The 20,829-nt window shown below is 39.1% G+C and overlaps 1 protein-coding gene across 1 annotated transcript in view; it reads left to right on the top strand.

The window, feature by feature from the left end:
- Window positions 1-455: 455 nt before the first annotated feature.
- ACYP2 (acylphosphatase 2) overlaps window positions 456-20,829 on the top strand; it is a 43,825-nt gene continuing 23,451 nt past the window's right edge. Inside the window, exons 1-3 of the mRNA XM_009957893.1 lie at window positions 456-525; window positions 1,173-1,189; window positions 3,498-3,607. Of these exons, the coding sequence (XP_009956195.1) occupies window positions 456-525; window positions 1,173-1,189; window positions 3,498-3,607 (197 nt within the window). The remainder of the gene's footprint in view (window positions 526-1,172; window positions 1,190-3,497; window positions 3,608-20,829) is intronic.

The raw sequence follows: 20,829 nt of genomic DNA on the forward strand, positions 1-20,829 counted from the left end.
TTTGTTCCAATGATCCCTGAAAAACTCTAATGATGGTTACCTGTCCGCTGGAGGGGTGGGAAATTCATGCCTACTGCACCAGTCCTGAAAGAGGAGACGGTCTCCTTCAGACCTTTGCTCGAATCTCGAATGTGAGAGGGATTAACGCCTTGCGAGGGCTCAGTAAGTACCTCAGCGCACGGAGCTGGCTGCCGCAGGGCGCTGGTACCCCGGGTGGGGCGGTGGAGGGCCGCGCCTCCCCTGAGGGCCGCATCCTGGTTTCCCGCGCTCCCACCAGGGACAGTTTGGGGTGTTGTGTCCCCCCGCCTCGCTCCCGGGGGGCCTCTGTGCGAGGCGGCCGCTTACGCGGGAAGCTTGAGCCTCGCGCGCTCCCGTCCGGGCGCCGCTCGCCGGGGGAAGGCGGCGGCCCCGCTCGGCCGCGACCACTACGCGACAGCAGCTCTTCCCTTGCAGCCATGTCTGCCCTGGCGAAGGCCTCCGGCGCGCTCAAGTCGGTGGATTACGAAGTGTTCGGGCGAGTGCAAGGTAAAGACGGGCTCTGTCCTGAGGGACGGAGGCGGCGTGGGGGGGTGTGAGGGCCGCTGCCGCCCTGAGCTTGCAGTGGCGCCAAGGGCGCGCAGTTGTGGGGGGCCGCGCATGCGCCTGGGGCGAAGTGAGGCAGGCAGGGCCTGAGGCGGCGGCGGCGTGTGGGGGAGCCGTGGCCGCCGGCTCCTCGTCCCCAACGGGAAGCGGGGGAAAAGGTTGCAAATACGCCCCCACTGTGAGGCGCGCCCGGTTCCCTGGAGAGTCGGGGCTGCTTTGTCAAAAGCACCGTTACTCGCGTTTATGCTCGAGTCTTCTGTCGGCGCTGTTATGTGTGTATGTACCTTGCCTCGGGTAAACTTTTATAAAGTTAGAATTAAGTCAAAGGCAATTCCCAAACGGCAGCATATTCAGTAAAGAAAGCTACATGTGTACCTGCGCTAATAATCGTTTGTCAAAGGGAAGGCTCAAGGCCCGCTTCTACCCAAATCCTGTTCACCTGTTGTTAAAATTCCGTAACTGCTCTCTGAAATTTCTGTAAGAAAAGACCCCAGGTGGCTTGTATGCAGTTTACTGTAACTTTATTAAGTGAAATTCCTAGAAGCGGTATTCTTTCAAGTTATTCTAATGACTTTTTCTTTCTTTTCTAGGTGTTTGTTTCAGAATGGTAAGGCAACGTCTGATTTACCAGTTCGACTTTACTGTATAGTATTTCCAGTGCTAAAAATATGGCAGCAGGTCTGTAGAGTATAAATATATCCATAGAGTGTAAACAACCTGAACTTTGAGGTCTAGGTTAGATGGTTAATTATTGCAAATAGATTTAAAAGGAAAAAAAAGTACTTGTTTTATGTTACTGTCATATTAAAATGGACTTTTAAAAGCTTACTAATGTGTTGCTTGTTTGTATAGCATCTAAAGATTGTGTTGGGATTACTTGTGATAAAACAGCCACAAGAGCACTATAACATGTTAATCTTTAGAAAGGTTAAATCTGAAGTTTGTGGTATTGGCTTATGAAACAATGTGTTCCAGTTTGATTTTTTTTTTTTTTTTTTAATGGCAATCATAGTACCTGTATTTAAGGAAGCTTACTGCATTTCCTTCTAATGATGCGCTACAAACATGCAGTCTGTGGCTCATATTCCAGCCAAATGTCTCCACCAGCTCTGAATGTGCAGCATGTAGTTTTGCATTTCACAGAAACCCAAGAAACAAGAGGACACATTTTGAATAAGATCAGTTCTTTGTCTGAAAATAGTGGACCATGCTTAATATTAGATCTAAAAGTTTTTCTGCATGGTTTATATGTATTATGAAATAGTGCAAAATTGAAATGGATAGAGGTTTACAATGCAGCGTGTCTTGAATAATTAAATTCTATGAAGTGGAAAGTGTATGTCCACCCATTATGTGTTGGGCAGCTGCGAGCTTGCTCTGCCCTGTGCTGAGGTGACCTGAAGCCATGTGAACACACACTACAGTGTCAGTCCTGAGCTAATATGCAGTGCTGAGAAACAGATTGTCAGCTGCATTCCCATGCTTTTGGAAAAGTTAGTATAGAAAAGGTACTCATAATCAACTTGAAAAATACTCTTCATAGTTAGCAACACTTTTTCATTGGCTAAATTACCCCAGAATTTGTTTCATCTTTTGGAACGTAGTCATACTGACCTGAAGTTTGGCTGTTGGCATTAGAGTGTCTAAAGAGGCTGATAATGCAGTGTGCACATTTAGCATCTGTGTACTGTTTTGGGTATTACTGCACATACTCTAAAATGTTTGGTGGCTATTTCCCATCAAAATGTATTGAAAACTCTCAGATCTTACTGTTAGAGCTGTCAGTCTGATACTCTATAATACAAGGTAAAAACATGGGCCACCTAGGCTTATACTCTTTAATAAATGTGCAAGGAGCAAAACAGAAGAGTTACCTTTAATGTAAATAAATTTGCTGTTAATGAAATTAAGTACTGCATATTGGCTTATAGTCATTTTATTGACCTACATGGAACAAAAATTTAATAGATTCCTGCAAAACGGGCTTTCTCTTCCCTACCACTTCAGTGGTCAGACACAAATTATGAAAACCATGGATATGTTTCATATATACATGAAGGATAGAAAATGAGGAAGTTTTTTAAAAAAACTCCCACACCTCCAAAAACAGGATACTTGGAAGTTCCTGATTTCATCACAAGAAGCGAATAGCTGGGAAACCATAATTTGTTGTGGTAGTGCAAAAATATTAGAAAACCGCTATAATTGGATTGTGACCTTTGCTGTTATTTGTTAGTAGTAATGCAGCAGCTGGGGGTAGAATTTAAAAGGTGAAAGTGAGGTGAAAGGATTTAAAATGAAACTGGAGAAAAGGAACTGTAAAGTTTGTACAGGTAGCAAATTTAATGAGTTTAGACACTGTGGTTGTTGAAGAGGCAAATAAGCAGTGATAGCAGCTATAGAAAGGAACAGAGTAGGTACAGGGGAGTGGTGTGGGATTGGTAGAGTCCTTTGTGATGAAAACTTAAAAGTTCCTCAAATAACAGGAGCAAGTCTTTGGCCTTCATGTGAAAGCAAAAAAGCCTCACTAATGGAAGGTTTCTATACATGTACATATGATAAAGCAAAGAGGAAGATGACTTTTATTTTGAGCAGTGTAGTGTCTTGGTGGGAGCCACCATATGTATACTTTTTTGAAAAAAAGTATTAAAAGCTGTGAAAATGGAAGTGGAAATTAACTTATGCATTTATTATGTATGTGTAAAATCTCATTCTTGTTCAAAAATTGGCTGCTTCTGCTGCAACTTCAGAGCAGACAGAAATATCTTAATGCCTGAGTATGAGCATCATCCATGGATTTTTTTTTTCTTAAGTGTAGGTCTTAAAGCTGTGAAAGTGGGGTTTTAAGTGGTAATAAATGTGTGGCGTATGTGCTGACGCTGATTGTCCTTTTTTCCCATTATTTTTCAAATCAGTACACAGAAGAGGAAGCCAGGAAATTAGGAGTGGTTGGCTGGGTTAAAAATACCAGTCAAGGAACTGTAACGGGCCAAGTTCAGGGCCCAGAAGATAAAGTAAATGCAATGTAAGTATTTTTTGGTTTTTTGGTCTTAGTAAGGTCATTTACAGAAACATTTTTAATCCAAAGTGACAAGTAGATTCATATGTCAGTAATGTAATGGTAATTTGATAATTTTGGTTTTGAGGAGTTGAGGATATATATTCTTTTAAGCTATGAAAGAGTCTTTAAGCTTTAAAAATAGTGTGTGGCATCAGCCAGTTTTAATTTCTTATGTCCCACAGTTTGTCAGTTTGTTTCCTGAATGTACTCTTTTCTTGCAAAATGAAGAAAAAGCCTTTATTGATACATGTGAGCCCATGTCATGTTTTTTATTCTTCAAAATATCTCTGTAAAGAAACAGACTGAAGAACTTCTTGAAATGCTTGTTCAGCCTGTGCTTACATCAATTTAAAGGAAACTGGGTTTCAGTATTGACTTATTTTTCCCCTGATTTAAAAAAAAAAATAATACATTAATATGCATTTCAGCAAAAGCCTGTAGTCTCTACCATCTGGAAATAAATTTTGAAATATTTTGGTGTCTTTAAAAGAATGGGTATGATTTTCTTCATTAAACTGCCAATTACCAAATGCTTACAGCTATCACTCTGAGGAAATGACGCCTGGAAAAACACAGTCCCCAATTCAGTTGCTTTCAACTGTCATTTTTTTGCAAGTGTATATAGGGAGATCATTGGGAGTTTTTAAAAATCCTTCAGTGCTTGGTTCTCTCAACAAAGAATGAGTAATGGCGAAACTTTCCTTTGTAAGCTTTATGACGGATGGGCAATTATTAGTGCAAATCCTGACAGCAATTTCTGATATGGGAATTGCTTCAGAACTGAACTTAAAGTTGTCTTTCTGCAGAGAAGATAGTTACACTTTCGGATAAAGAAACTTGTATGTGATTGTCTAATGTGACAGAAGTATTTGTAGGAATTTTCTTTGGTCTTGAGCTTAACATTAGATTGCTTATTGTGGGCTGCAAAACATTTACAAAGCCAGAGAGACATCAGTTGTTTGTTTTGTAGGTCCAGTTTATACTTCTGGAAGGTTCTGGGAGACCTTTGTTAGTAGCCTGAGCTAAATATTTTGTAAATTTAGTGGTTTTGTACCATCCATCTCTCTAGTTAATTCAGAACACCAAAAACGAACATGAGAGAAATCGGGATTTGGTTTGTGTTTGTTGGAGTACTTGTTCAGTTAAAAATTTCTAGTCACTTGGTTTATTCTCATTAAGCAGGTTTAAGTGAAAGCACAGCTTAGCTCCTGATATTTCTTGTATTTGCATAAACTAGGATTGCTGCAGAATGCAGTGGTTTTGTACATCCTTTTCCTTTTCCTGTTATCTGTGTTGATAAAGGAAACTGCTTGCCCCAACACCAGAAAGTTTGTGTGTAATAGGGGATCTTGCAGTAAAGCTGCAAAATCGGGCTAACAAGGCTGGACTTGTTCTCAGACATGTGTTTGCGTACAGACTCTTCCAAAAGGAAATAATTTTTTTTTTCGTTGTTATACAGTTTTAAGTAGGGTCAGCAAGCTGGATTGCAACCGAAAATAGAATGTTGAAGCTTTTGATGTATGTTGTGTTTGATATGCGGAGCAAATAAAAAGCTGTTTTGAGTTGCTGCTTCATTTCATGCTGGAAATCAATGTTTTCCTCTGATGGGGGAATAATGTTGCAATGCTGAAGTTGCAGTATGATTTTGAAGTGTGTGTTGAGATCATAGAATCATGCAGGTTGGAAAAGACCTTTGAGATACGGATTATTAAATTGGGGATCCTAGAGCAGAATGTTGGAGGAGAAACGCCTCACTTTTCCTTGCTCCCTGTGTGGGATTGGATATATTGAAAAGGTAGTGAGTTTATTTTTGGCCTTAAATTGGTGAAGTTGCTCATGAGAAGGAAGCTATTGCATATGAACAGCTACTTTGAAAGGCCCTTATTTCTCTCTGCTAGTACATGTTAATAGGACATCAAAATAGGTTTGAATTTTTGAATTTTTTTCTAGCGCCTACAGCATTTTTGGTAATGCTCGGTCATGCTTCCTAGGAATTTATAGTACGGTGTTGTAGATTCAAGCGTTATTTAAAATGCTATATTAAATGAAAACAAAATGAAGCTTGCTTCTGCTATGGCAAATTAATATAAACCAGTAATCCTAAATGTACATTTGTATTCAGACTGTGATAAATAATCAGGAGGAAATTCTGGCACCAATTTCCTATGCAAGTGCTGGTTTGTGTTTGCTAGATACTCAGAACTTAAAAGAGACTGTGTATGACACTTCTTAAAAATGTCGAGATCTCATATGTTCAAAGAAATTGAACGCTTTTCAGCGAAATACAGTACATGAATCAATATTGTAAGATATTTCAAGAAAAGTTCCTGGTAAGTCCTATTTCAAATATTGGAACAACGTGTTAAGTTGTAGAAACCTTTCAAGAATAGTTCGTGCAGTGCCTTTTGGGTAGGTATTTCACACTTGCAAAAGCTTCCAAATTAAACTTTAGGCACAAAATAGCCTGATTTTCAGAGGTGGAGCACTTGGACTTTTAAAAATCACGTATTAATGGTAATAAAATGGTTTGTCAGTTGTTCTACTTTTTCTGGCTTGCTAATGTTAGTATTTTTCAGGGGGAGGTGTCAGTGATGTTTTGGTCTATCAAACAATGTTTATCTTTTCATGATGCGAAATAGAATGAAGAACATATACTGCAGTGAGAGTAGGGATGCTGTTAGAAAGTACAGTTCTGGAACAGTTAAATAGAAGCAGCAATGTGGGAGGGACGAAAAGAGGGATGAGGGTTTGAAAGGAGGGTAAAGGCAGGGAAAGTATAAAAAATGTGGGAAAAACACCATGTGGCAATTCAGTGTTACCAGAAGCATGGAGTGAATAACAAAGCATGCTTTTGTACTGGAGCGGTAATGCGGCAGACCTCTAACCCAACGGTTTTCCAGCAACAGTCCTTTGCTCCTGATTTTCTGACCCTTTTTATTCTGTTTTGTATTACTACTTGTATTGTGAGGCATAGCTAGGAAGTCTCCAGTACAGGCTCAAAACCCAATGCCTTTATATGTTTTTTTTATGCAGGCTGCAAGGTAAAATACAATCTGGAAAGCATTATGAGGATGGTCCTGGTGATCTATTTTAAGCATTACTGTAATGTTTGCATGGAGTTTAGGAGAGTGACCAGAAGCAGCATAAAGTGGAGAAAATAAAATTTAAAGCAGGAGAGTTGGAGGTATGACTGTCCACCCATACTTAAAGCTATCTAGTGAAGTGAGAGCATGTTAGAGAAGACCTGTTCTGAAAATCAGTTGGCAAGGTAACTGATGATCTTTGGAGAGTCTTGGGTAGTCAAATGCAACTTTAGTGGGTTAGAACTGAGGGATCAGGTATGGGAAGGCAGCCAGAGGCTGTGTATCTACTGCTCCAAATGCAGCACAGAAGAGTGTGTGCTAATGCAGTGGGCTATGGGGTTGGTTCCTTCCCATCCTGCCAGGGGAAAGAACTGGCGTCTCTCTCCTGAGCCTAGTGTAGTTTCTGAAGCAGTGTGCTGAAGCCTGGATTTTTGTCCTAAAATGTGGAAGTAATTGTTTCCCTGCAGACATAAAATATGATTATGATTAAATACTTTGAAAGATGACATGAAAAATAGTTTGCTCTGGAGCATGTAACAACTTAGCCAGGGACATTCTGACTCTTGCAGAAATAAGTGGAAAATGATATGTAAGTGTGAAGGATTTGGGCCTGAAAAGTGTTGCACATGCAAGAAGTCTCATTCCTTATTGGACCATTCACTTAGTGTTGAACATGGGTATAAATTTTGCTTGAAGTGATGCTGGAAGGCTGACCTCTTTGATTTACGTTCTGTGGTGGTGAAATCTTGATCACACTAAAAACTGGCAAAATGTACTGACTTCCCTGAGGCTAGGATTCCAGCCTGAACTTTACTGAAATGCAAGAAGCTTAAGGTATGAATGAGCAGGTTTTGATTTTTAGGTATTTTCATTTCACTATTGGTCTTCATTTTGTTTTTAATGAAAAACTTTTAGATTCTCAAAGATCAGGTGACTTTTACATAATGTATTTTGAAGCCAATTTTTTATTTTAATTGGGAGATCTTGCAGACCATTCTAAGAAGTCTTGAGAAGCTTTTACCTGTAAGCTTGCTTTAGTATCCCTTGCTTTTTAACCTCTAGATGGAGCTGTTTGTTCTGTAGATACTTTCAAATAAACTTGCTTCGTTTGAAGTCGATCTATTTTTAGACTGTAATGGTAGAATCCATCTTTTTCTTCACTACCTTTTCCTTACTGTATTTTACAGTTCTGTTCTGTTTGCTGGCTACTGCTCCACGTAGGTAACACCCTTTATCCTTAGATACTAAAAGCTCATTTTCAGTCATTTACCTGTCTGTAAGCCAAAGAATACTAAAGTCACAAGAAAAGCAGAGTCACAGCATTTCTAAAACATAATGACATAAGGTTTTATGGTAAACTGAAGGTGCTTTTGCCAGACCAGATATCAGTAAATGGGGTAGAGGAGGTAGTCCTTGGTTTCTTGTTTTCAGGAAGACTTACAGTACAGGATTTTTCATTATAGTATGTTGTGGTACTTTTTCCATTTTATTTGTTAAATAAGGTTAGAACCTTTCTAGTCATTGTGGTTGTTGCCATAGCAACCTGCATTGACAGGCTAGAAATCACTTTCCTATGAGAATTTTTTGAACTTTGAATGATGACATTACTTAGTTATCCATTAAAAAGGGAAGGCAAGACTCTTGTAGATTGCCAAGTTCAGAATTTATTCCAAAAAATCAAAGTTTTCAAACTTTAAAACGCAAAATCTTAGGACATTTTTTAGACACAAGTAGTGTATACCAGCATAGTAAGTATTCTTCCTGTTTGTAGAAAAGCATGGTATTAAATATAGACTGATTGTCTTGGAAATTGTTTTTAATTAGTAAATTAATGCTAATTTGAATGTTTTAATTTTTAATATTAATGTCAATTAAGAAGGATTAATATTAAAAATATAAATGACACAAGACTTGAAAATTACTTCAGTGCGTATCTGCATTGAAAAATCTAGATTTTTACCACGTAAAAGGGGAGAAGGAAACTCTGTGTTAGTTAATATCACAACTGTCATTCTGTCTCTGTTTCATTAGTCAGGTGTATCCAAGATTCCTGTCTGTACAAACTGGCATTGAGTAATACTTTTTTCCTCAAAGTAATTTTTTAATTGTTTGTGGTGAATAGCCCTAGTGGCATGAAATGGATATAAATACTAGTAAAAACCCCTGCCCTCCATGTTTAGACTGACTGGGTTCCTTGAGCAAAATCCTGGCTCTTAATGCCCAGTTTATGTTGAGATATAAAATGAACAGATTTTAGACTGTATTTTGATATTTTTTTTCTGCATTTTAAAAGGATTTTTTAAATTTTCAGCTCAATCTGAATGTTGTTTAGAAGAAACTGTAACACTTGCACATGAGCCTAGGTGTAATGGTAGAAAGGAGTCTGCAGGGGACGCTTGTACAGACGAAGAAGTGTTTTAGGTTTTTAGATACATTTGAGACACCTGTGATGTACCCAGAAGCCTGCTATCGAAAGGAAGACAAAGGCAGTTGAGTGAAAACTTCAGAGAGGTTGGACATATTGATGGATTAGGGAGAGAATATGGAAGTCAATTTGGGTTTGGCAACAACTGATCTATAAAATAATGTGATTGCCAGCTGGGAATCAGTAGATTCAAAAAGTGGTGAGTAACATCAGACTAGCAGAAAAGGTACGAAACTTTGAGATACCTTTTCCTGGGGGCAGAGAGGCATCATGATACAGTAACCAAAAGAGTGCTGGAATAAAAAATTCATTATGGTTCTAGAGATAGAAGGAAAGTTCTGAAATCTGTTAGTGTGGGAGAAGAGAATGTCAGAGGGATGAGCTAATTGTGGTGGAATTGAAATACCAAGGTGGGCTTGAAACCAAGTTTATGGTCAAACATGGTAGAGGATTTAGCAAGAAAGAGATTGTTAGACCATCTTAATACAAGTACTTCTAAAACAAATTAAGTACATTGTTTTACTCAGATGAATGTGATTGTTCTCAAAATAGTCTCCAAATTAATAGGTATACATTTTCAGGGTAGTATTTATTAAAATGTTATAAAAATATATTACTGGAATGATTTAATTACTAGCCATGTTTAATGAACACACTGGCTGAAATTCCATTGTATCTTTTATCTGATCAGGGAATGTGTAGGCCAAGGTGAACGTTTACATCCCACATGTCTAGAAAAGCATACAGACACAAAACTGCAACTGCTGGAGCTGAAGTTGATCGTGCAAAGAACACTGGTCGTTATATGCTTCAGTGTTACAGAAACATTTACAAAGTTGTGAAGACTATTACTTTTTGCTGTGCTTATTTTTCTGTAATTTTCTATAAAAATACATGTGCTCTGATGCAGAGCGCTTAATGTTTGCCTTGTGTCAATGAGGCAGCATGTGTTGTGATAGTATGGCTGAAATGTTTCCTGGGTGTGCTGTTCTTGGGAAGCTGACGGTGATATATTTTGAAGGAAAGGAGAGGGACATTAAAACCACATTCCTCAAGCTTTTTTTTTTTTACTTTGCTAAAATGTGAAATAGTGAAAAAGGGTTAGGATGTGTTCTCATTTATGATTGTAAAGAAGGGCAGTTTTTACATTAATCACTGCTGAGGGTGATTTACAGTATTTCAGTGACTCAACAGCAGTCAGATGACAAGAAATAGGACAGTTTTTGTAGTTCAGTGTGGGCCCAAGTATAATAAGCTCAGTTTTATGGTTTGGTTTTATTTTTATTTGGTTAACAGTAAAACTAACCTATGGAAAATTAAATGGTGTTAAACTATAATCTTTGTGGCTAGTATAATGGTAAATGTGACCATCTGTCTTCATACTGAATGCTTGCGGTATTAATTTCTTATCTATGATTATTACTTAAAATTGACAGGCTAAATTGTGAACTATTTAAGTTACGCAGGCTCAGAGCTTGGTCCTGTAAATAACATTTACTAAATGTTACTGATGATGACCCATGAAAGAAAGGAATTAAACCTTGTTCTTTGAGGTTTTAGCAGTTCAAAACTAGATAAAGGAAGAACTAATTATAGTTTATTGTAGCAACTGTACTCTGCTTGCAAAGACAAGGAATGGATCAGGTAAGTCAGAAGATAGAGGTTTTTGTTACTAGTTTCTGAGAATAAAACCAGTAAGATATTTTAATGGTACATAGCTGAAGGAGAGAGCTGCGTGCTTCCAACAGAAAACTGGTGGCCTAGTGGCTTTGTTCTGCCCTTGCCATTTTATATCATAGAGCAGTACTGACTGCCCCTAGGTGAAGTCCCCTCTTGTTAGTCACTTAGGGGCCTAGCAAAAGGCAATCCTCTCCCTGTGGACCAGGAGTGGTTGAAGGAAGTGAGGTGCAGCTCTCCACTGAAGGTCATACAGCCCACCAGTGACAGAGCCAGAAATAGAAGTGGACTCCTGGCACAGGTCCTGTCCTTTAAACTGTGCTGGATTGTCACTGTTCTTTACTTTGAAATGCCATAAACCACTAAAGCTTTTAACCACGGCCATGTCTTTCAGGGTATGGAATAGTGCAAAAAGAACGTTTTCCACACCCCTGTTTCTTCTGCTGGGCTATAAAGATAGCTGTCTTGTGTGACCTTGTAGATTTTTTTTTAATCCAGTAATTTTTACAGTTGCTGTGAATTTGCAGTAGCTCAGCGGAGTTGGAATTCTTTAAAGTGTCTGCTTCCATTTCTGGTCATTGAAATGTTCATAGTAAAATATTTTGGTAAAAAAGTTTGCTCGACTCTAACCAATTATGCTAAATGTTGGTTTATAAATACAAATAGTTAACTAGGATTTACTAAATACTGTCTTAGAGCTTAATCCTCATGTTTTCTTCACCTTTTGAGTACTGGGTTTTTTGAAGGAGTGCAGGCTAAGCAGTTTAGTCAGTTTTGAGAATAAAAAAAGATCCTATTGAAGATCCCATGTTCTCTCTCATTGATACCTAAGGTTACTAAGTTAGGGCAGTGTTTAATTCTCGCAGCTATTATTCTAAAATATATGTTATAGTTTAGTCTTGCACCATAAACACAAGTCCATTGAGATGTTTTCATTTGTTGGAGGGAGGGGGCCACCTCTTAACAGCTTATGGTATTTGATGCTTGAATTGATTCAGTAAAGAATGTTTCTTCCTTCCAGCTCCCTCTGAAGCTGCCAGAAATGTCTGTTTGCTTTACTGGGAGACATATGACTCCTTTTGTTCATTAAAATTTTAAGGTATTCCACACTTTGCCTGTTTGTAGGTTGCTATAAATGGGAAAAAAAGTTGCTGTAGGCCTCACATACCTGGTCTCCTGGTCTTGTTACTAATAGGCATACTAGTATTTGTTCAAGTGTTAGATACACAGAAGACACAAAGCTGCTTTCCTTCTATGTTTGTAGAACATCCAGATGTTGTTCTTGCATTTAAACAGGACTGAATTTCTGGAATAAGAAGTGTTAGCCTATAGAGTGGCTTGGAAAACTCAGCATGTGATCTTGGGTGAGGTGCTTAATGTTGGTTTTTGTTTTTTTTTTTTAACTATGTCTATCTGGTGGCTTGCCTCTTTGGAAATGATGGTTCCATAGGGATGTTGCATTAATGCTTCAAAGTCCTTAAGCAGTGTTAGTACTTGAAGTCCTAATTTGCCACAGAAGTCCAGACTTTCATATGCTTATCTGATGACTATCTGTGATAACATCAGTTCCCAATGCACAGTTGAAAGCAAGTGGAATTGCAAGGTTGCGTTGGATTGTACTATAAACACAGGCAAGTGGAACTGTTGTCTGAACACTCAATTTAGGTGTTTTCTTGCATAACTAGAAAAGTGATATGCCTTTCTTTCATCCAGACTGAAAAGTCAAACTTAGTTTGACTCTAAATTAATTAAACCACAGTAACTACAGCAGCTCTATGCAGGATTGGTTGAGGTTTCTGGGAGACGGTTTTCAAAATACAAATTCCAGTATGATGTGCAATTCCTACTGGAAGCTTTCTACTCATTTGAGCATTTTAAGCCTTTATGCATTCTTTACAGTGGATATTATTGGGACCATGTGTAGTGCATTGATATTTTCAAAGTGAAGGTATACTCTTATTACATACAGTAGGATGTGGTACAGTTCAATGGCATTATTCTGGCTTTTTGTGCTGAAGGAAGTATGTTCTAGATGCCTTTTACAGAAACACTGATGAGTAAAAATTTAGTTTAAGCTAGTATTTTTAAAGGAGGCTTTTGTACCCCAGCTTATCAGGGGAATAACTGTGTGCACATAGTTAAAAATAAATCTTTGGCAACAAACTGGTAATTATCAATAAAAGCATGTACTTAGTGTAACTTTTTTGAAAACCATTCTAGGTGCTGTGTTTGACAAAGCTGCTGGGTTTTTGCAGTATGAAATAAAACTAGTGCTTGAGTGACATACGGTTCTAAATGTCCCATCGAATATGGCTTACTCTGTCAAGTTTGCTGAGACAATTTCCGTGTTGCCTTCTGAAGGCACAGTCTTCCTTTGCCCTGGTTGAAACAGCCAAAAGCTGGGGCTCTGTTTTCACAGCAGTGAATCTAAGCTGCTGTGCTTTGCTTCTCAGCAGGGGTTTCTAGCTTGAGCCTACTGCTTCGCCAATGATAGTTTGTAGCTTCCAGTGATGTTAGCACGTGGTAGAGCTTGCTCATGTTTGCCTGTATCAAATTGCATAAACATAATAGGAAGGAAATTGAGAAGCTTGTTATAATTTCATGTGTAGAAAAGACTCAGATGCTGGTGAGACTGAATTTATTCACGTGCATGGATTACACACATGCAATTGTGTATAAACTCCAGTGAGTTTACATACAGGCATCTTGGGCGCAGCTTGCATGTGAGGCTTCAAACAAGTTCTGAAAATAAAAGCCAGCTAATGTGGTTCTTAAAGAACAACTTTTTTTGCTTTGTAATTTTTTTGCTTTGCCTTTTCTTATTCAAACACATTTTATTTGACCTCAAATTCTGACATATTTTTTCTACTGAAATAAACTGGGTCATTTTAAAATGTTTTGTTTTAAACTGCATTGCTTAAAGCCGATCAATGTGTTTCAGCAGATTAGGCACAAAATTATCTAGGATGGTGTGACTTTTTTCAGTGTTGTCCAGGAAGCCATGCCAAAAGTATGATACAAATTCTGATATGAAACTTTTTTGGTTTGGTTTCATGTAAATTCTGATGTTTCTCCCTAGATGGGTACTAATTGATATTAGCATGAACCAAGAAATAGCCAGGAATACCTACGCTGTAGCTGGGTATCATAGTAGATCTTTGCCTTCTGAAAAGTGCAAGGCATAAGATTAAGCGGATCTTCTGTGTGCTGAAAGGGTAACTAACACTGCTTTTACAAACTTATAATTTGATAAGGGTGTCCACTTGATGTTCTAACCTACAGAAGCTTGCTGAGAAGGAAAAACTCAGCTAACTGGTCTAAAATGGAGATTAAACCTGCAGAGCAATGTTAAAATATCATTACTGAATTTGTAAAGCCAAACAGTCTAAAGTCGGGATAGACTAGAAATTAGTTGTCCTACAGTGCGCTATAATGTCTGGTTTGTTCTCTGATCTTACCATTTGATGGCTGAGGGGGTTTGTTTTCCTTTTGTATGTGCTGATTATATTTGAAGATTAGTAGTCCGGTAAGTAGGGAACAAGCCTGTTATGACCACTTTTCTGTCTTAAGAGGGATGAAGGGGGTTATTCTGGGTCCACAGATTTGTGTTTATAATCCACAGGAGAAAGCAACATTAAATTAATATTAAGGTTGCATAAAATAAGGATGAAAAGACCTCTACAAGAATGCTGCTGCTGTCCCCAGAACAAGTGTTATGAGCTAGACAAGCAGATTCAGGATTAACCTAGTAGTAGCCCTTGCCTTCTAGTGAGAAATCAGGAGGAAATATTTTTCAGATGTTTTGCATTATGTATATAGTGCCAGATGCAAGAGCTCTTCCATAGGAATGCAGAGATTTCTGTAGTCCAAATGGACAACGTGCAAAGGAGGGGCCAGATAGTTAACCATGAACCCTGTGTTGAGTGGGTGGATTTGATTTGGTTCTGAATTCATGAGTGTAATTAAGCACATATCCGCAGCAGCAAGATTCATAGGATCTTACCAGCATTCTGGTGGTAAAAATGCTGACTTGGAAAAGCATTATCTCTCTAGGATTTAAGCACAGGTGGATCTAGGACTTTAAGCGAAATCTTTATTACTTATGCCATGGCTGCATAGATAGCCAGAAAGGAAGAGGAAGCTAGTTAGAGCTTGTTTTATGGGGAAAGAACTCTGAAGTCTTTTTACGTTGCTGAGATACCTGTCATTTTATTCCTCAAATTACTGTAGTACTGATTTGATTCGTGGTCAAGCTGTGTTCAGTTTATTTACCATATTTTATAGAAGAGGAGGAGTATGTTTTACACTTGTGTACTGAAGGTATGCCCTTTGCTAACAGGAGGGGAAAAAAAATAGAAAATTGCTTCTGATGCTGCTCTTCTCTCTGCCACTATTAGTGCGTTGCAGTAGTGGAAAACATATTGCTCTGTGACTTCATTATATAATATATAAGTCAATTTTACCTTGTTCTTTTTTCCCAACTCCTCCCTCTGCTCCTTTGCCTTAAACTCCAGGGAAATGTGGTGTTTACTAGCTTAATGTGGTGCCCTGAGATTTTTCCTTTGAGCTATGCTGGATGTTACCAACTATTTTGCAGAGTTAACATTACTTTTTGTATCTTTGCCTTCTGTTCTATGAGGCCCCTCTGAAGGAGACACAAAGTGTTTTTACAGAGAATCACTTACATAAACTTAGAGAAGACACTGGGTTTGGTCTGACATCCTTTTGCTCTCAAGTTGACTTACTATATTCACTCTTCCTGCATTAGAAGCTTTCTTTTCAGAGCTGGTATTGTTTGTAAGGTTTTTTCCTGTAGCTGGGGTGAAACGTGGCTATTTTAATCTGCACTGAATACTCTGCTTATGTACCTTAAACGCTTTCCACTGGTGTTCAGACTTGTGCGCCTATGTTGTGGTGCTGCGGGCTCTTCCTGCTTGTTTTCCCTGCTGCTAAAGGAACAAAGAATATTAGTCTGGAAAGTATTCAGAACTTAATGAAAGAAAAGCAGGCTTTAAAATGGCAGCTGATATTAAGTTTGAGAAAAGATTCCTTGAACTCCCAATGACCGTTCTGATGGGAGAGGGTCCTGGACAAACAGTTTCCTGTCCCTTTTTTTGACTCTAAGCCATAGAATTTTAATATTTACTAGAAAACAAAACATCTGGACCAACAATCCCAAGCTATTCCAGCTCACAAATCTCCCAGCAATCATTTAATGAGATTTCAGTCATCATATTTTTGTATCTGAGCAGGTTTGATCTACCATATAGGAACTCACCTGAAATCCTGTTATGCTGTGCACATGCTAATCCTGAGCCTCTGGCCCTGCTCATTGTATAAGCTATTCCTTGAAATTAGATTTCAAGGTCAGTACTAGGAAACTTTTCAGACAACATAGCTATACCCCACTGTCAGTTTGTGTGGGTTTACAATATTCTTTAAATTTAAGTGGCTCAGTGTTTTGCAGAGGAGATTTTTAAGCATTTAGGAAAATGAGATGGTTTGGCTCTGTATTCTAGGAGGAGTGCAGGAGAACAGCTGGCTGCTGCCAGTCTCCCTAAGCAGCCCCGCTTTTGCAGACTGTGAATCCAGGAGCTGGAGCCTGGAAACTGAAGTTCTTCCTTGTCAGTCAGGAGCCTATGAGGACTCTGGCCCTAAGGGAGCTCTGCAGAGGCTGTTGCAGAGCCAGGAGTGTTGGAAGGATTGGTCTTGAGCAAGTCTGCATAGCACAACTGTCTTGGGGCTGTGAACTTTGAAAGTTCAGGCTCCCCAGCAGCCTCATGGACAAACTGGCTGCATGCTCTGAAAACCGCTTTGGAGTGCCATTTTGGTTCCTTTTGGAGATGAATCTGTTCAGACTCTTAGGTCAGCTGCTTGTTTTCCAGTGAATCACACCTGTAACCTGCCTGTGGTTGGGAGTATACACACAGATAGAATTTTTTTGTGCTGCTGCAATTTACTGTTGCATGTGCCATGCCCTACTTGGCTGGGAAACTGCTTGAGCAGTATTACTCAGTTTCAGTGATAGGAAAACACATTTGCTGTTCCCTGCTGTTCGTCACAAACATCACTCATGTGATGTCTGCTTATGTTTAAGAAGTCATAGCTAGGATGTGGTCAGTTTTGCAGAAGTTCAGGCAAACAGGGCTCCCATGATGCTGTGCAAAATGACTGCTGTCCATTTGGCTGCTTTTCCAGATGTTTTTGTTAGAGCATGAATTGCTATATTATATTATCCTGCTGCCCTCATGAATGCTCGGCACTAATCTCTGCAATGTGTTGTGTGAGACCTGCTAGGGAGAGCAAAGCTGATCGAATGCTAGCTGTGCGGGTGATGAACCCTGCAAACAGTTGTATGTGTGTGTTTTCAGCTTTCCTCTAACTGCTGTATCCTTTCAATTGGGGGAAAAGTGCTGAATATTAGCATAAGTGAAATGAGGTACATTTCTGCTTGGTTTTAGATTGAAGCGCTTTGTATGCTAAGTGTGCCAGACATGTCAGTATATCTGCGTGGATTCACTGAAGATCTAATGGGTTTCTCCATTTTCCAGTTTTGTGTGAAGTTCAGCTGTCAGGACCTACTGTTACCCAGCCTAGGGGTGTTTGGTGCTATTGCAAAGTGATGCCATAAATACATCAGTAACAATGTAGTGCAGCTTCAAAACCCAGATAGAGTTCATAGTTACTTATTGCTGTTGTAATGGAGCTGAAATTGATAGGTGTGAAGGTACTAAGTGTATTTGGAATGAGGGCTGAGGCAAACTTTGGTAAACACTTGTCTTTTTAAAATCCTTGGTCGACTGTGAATTAAAATTGAAAGCAATTCTGTTGAGTAGCTACATATGGATTGTTCCCATGTGTACATAGAACTGGGGCACAGAGCTGTATCAGTACAGTCTCATACAGCAAATCTGTGATGGAGTTGAGGGAGATGTGGGAGTGTTGATATCCAGTCCTACACTAATAATTAGAACAGTTTCTCCCTTTAAGTTTTTGGGGTTCTGTGCATTGGTTAGCTAATGTCAATAAAGAATAGCACCTTGTTCTAAATTTCAGGGTATAGTAAGCTTTTTGTCTAGTTTCCAGTAATGGCATTTGGACTGTTTCAAACGATATCATTGCATTATGATATCAGTTGATTTCTCTGGGCCAGCTGGAGCAGTCAGTTTCTGCTAGGTTCAGAAGAAATGGTATCTTTCTAATCTCAAAATCCATCTAATGTTAAGCAATACAAAGAAAAAGAATTTATAGCCTGTTATCAGTCAGGACCCCATTCTGCTTTATTAACATGTTACAAGACATTCCCACTACCACAGAACAGGTAGAAAAAATAATCAATAAAGCCAGAGAATGAGAAAGTATTAATTTACAAATGGAAACCTGTAGCACAGAGATGAACTGTTTGCAACAAAATTCCTATGCAGTTGAGACTCTGAATTCAAGTTGTTTCCTGACTCCCAGTCCGGTCCTTCACTACTCTATTCACTTTGCTTTTCTGATCCTGTAGTTTAAAACAAAACAGTTCAACTTTGTCTGTGTTTTGTAGATATTAATAAGAAAACAAATGCCTTTTGTAGGTCTTGCACAATAGAAGCAAAGTGATTGTTATGTATGCCAGCTGGCATTTTTTTTTGTTAAATGCTAGCATTAATAATAATTAATTGGATAATTACATAGAAATTTTCTTTCTGGTTTATGTCCATGTGGATAGTATAGGCAGAAAATTCTGAGCCATAGCAGTGTGGAGTGGAACGTATGAGCAATTAATCGTTTCAGTGAGTACTTGTAAACAAGGTCAGCTCAGCAGGCATTCAGGAAATCTCTTATGAAATGTGATGCTGTCTTCATTATCCTTTTAAAGGGTTTTGGTGTAGGACCAGAACAGCAGGCAGGATTTATCTCTGCCATGCTGTCTGAGTACATACAGCAGATTTCTCAGGACTTGTTTATCTATGGGTCTGCATTTTGAAAAAACAGACCTGTAATCTTTTATTAAGACTATATCTTATTCTCATCTTCTGAAAGCTGTTCTTGTGCCTGAGTTTAGTCACAATTATTCAGTGAATTTAGGCTAACAAAAATCCATTCAGCCTGGTGTCTGGTTTACTATTTTAGCTGATACTGTGAGATGTTCCTGTTATTCCCAACCAGAAACATGTAGAAGGCTGACAGCCTAAATAGAGCCCCACACATTCTGAGAAATGCTAAGTATTTTGCTTGATTGTGTTGGGAGCAATCTAATAGACTTAAAAATCATCTCACGTTTTCTGGTTGTCAGGTATGCCTGCTGGAGACAAATGGAAATTGCAAAGTATGGAGCACCTATGGGACCTGGGCATGAAGCAGCAAGTTGATGGGATAGGTGCCAGTGTTTGCCTTGCCCAGAGAGTTAAAATATTATGTTGCTATGTGGGATTGATGGGGGGGGGGGGGGGTGTGCTGGAGATGTGGGGCAGCGCTGTGACCTGTGCAGGGATTGCTTAAGAATCCTTCCCGCTATAGAGACCTGCCTTGATGCCTTTACCCTGACAACAGTGTCCCTAAGGAAGCCATGCTGTGCTATTTGCTCTCCTCTTCCTGACTGTGCTTTAACTATCCCCCAAAATGGAGTAAAAAAATGAAGGTAATGACTTTAGTTGGAGTCTTGCATGGAAACTTGTCTTCTCCCAAGGGGATTGTGTCACTGGGAATGTGACTCCCTGTAGAAAGGCATAAAAGGTCTATGTTACCATGTGGTTTGAAAATAGAACTTACTAAAATGCTTTTCCAGCTAACGTGTCTATCAAAAATTATGACATTAGTCTTGAAGTGAATAGCTTCTGTATAAATATGGAGCCCAGGTGTCTTTATTGGGACTTTGTTGGTGCAAGGGTTGTCTGTGCATATCTCTCTGACTGCATCATGGCACTTGTTACGGGAAACATTTGCCTTGCTCTGCTTCATTGCCTGTTTGGAATCACAGCATGTGCTTTGAGATACTGGGGCTTGACAGAAAAAGTGTATTTTCTTATCCTTTTCCAGGTGATGTGTGATATTTAACCCAGTATTTTTTTTTAGTGAAGAAAAGGACCAGAAATGCCAGAGCACTGAAGGTAGCACGTGTGTAGTCCGTTTGGTTAATGTGAGTCGGTGTTCTAGGGTAGCAAAGTGTTTGTTTGCAGCGGTGGTTTCCCTGGTAGGCAGTTGCTTATTGTTGCTGTTAGGAAAAAAAACCTCAAAGGGCAAAGTGGGAAAGGACAGAGAATTTATAGTAGTTTCAGTAGTGTGTTGATGTCAATAAAGTATATTTGGTATGTAACAAGTGTTAATTTTAAACAGCTGTCTTTAGGTAGAAATAGGTTCTCTGATCTACACCTCCTAAAATACAATCCAGAGCTGTCATGTTCAGCTGGTCACAAGATTAGGCAAATCCGCAAGTGAAAGTTAGCAGTGGTGGAACAAACACGAACAGAGGTGACTGGGCTTGCCTGAGGGTGGAACATGCAGTCCATTTCAAGTTAATGTTGATGCTGCTTGTTTAGAGCATTGTGGTTGGCAACCCTTTTCTCCTCTCAAACTGCCTCCCTGCCCTTGAAGTGGATCAGCAGCGTAACATGCCAGTGCCTTTGGGGATTAATCTCAAGGTCCTATCTAAGTACAGGAGAACAAAATGGAAGGGCTGTGCTACATGTTCCCTTGCCCCACAGTCTGCTCTAGGCAAGGGTAATGTACACTCTGTACCGTTATTATACAGTCATCCTGGTCTTTACAGTGAGCTTAGCATTTTTAAAAACTTGCTGCATATTTAAAGAAAACAGTTGTAGTCCATGGCAGTGTAATGTAAGCCTCTTACCTTTGTTTGAAACAAGCATTTATGTTTAAATAATTAGTATATGAGAAAAATTTAACACATTTACATTGACTTGTGCATTATTATCATTTCAAGCGGGACCTTGTGAGCCTGCCCTCTGCTAAGGGCACAGGATTGTTGATACAGGAGGCTTTCTGCTTTTTCATAGCTT

Source organism: Leptosomus discolor, chromosome 2, assembly GCF_034619465.1.
Source record: "Leptosomus discolor isolate bLepDis1 chromosome 2, bLepDis1.hap2, whole genome shotgun sequence".
Taxonomy (NCBI): domain Eukaryota; kingdom Metazoa; phylum Chordata; class Aves; order Leptosomiformes; family Leptosomidae; genus Leptosomus; species Leptosomus discolor.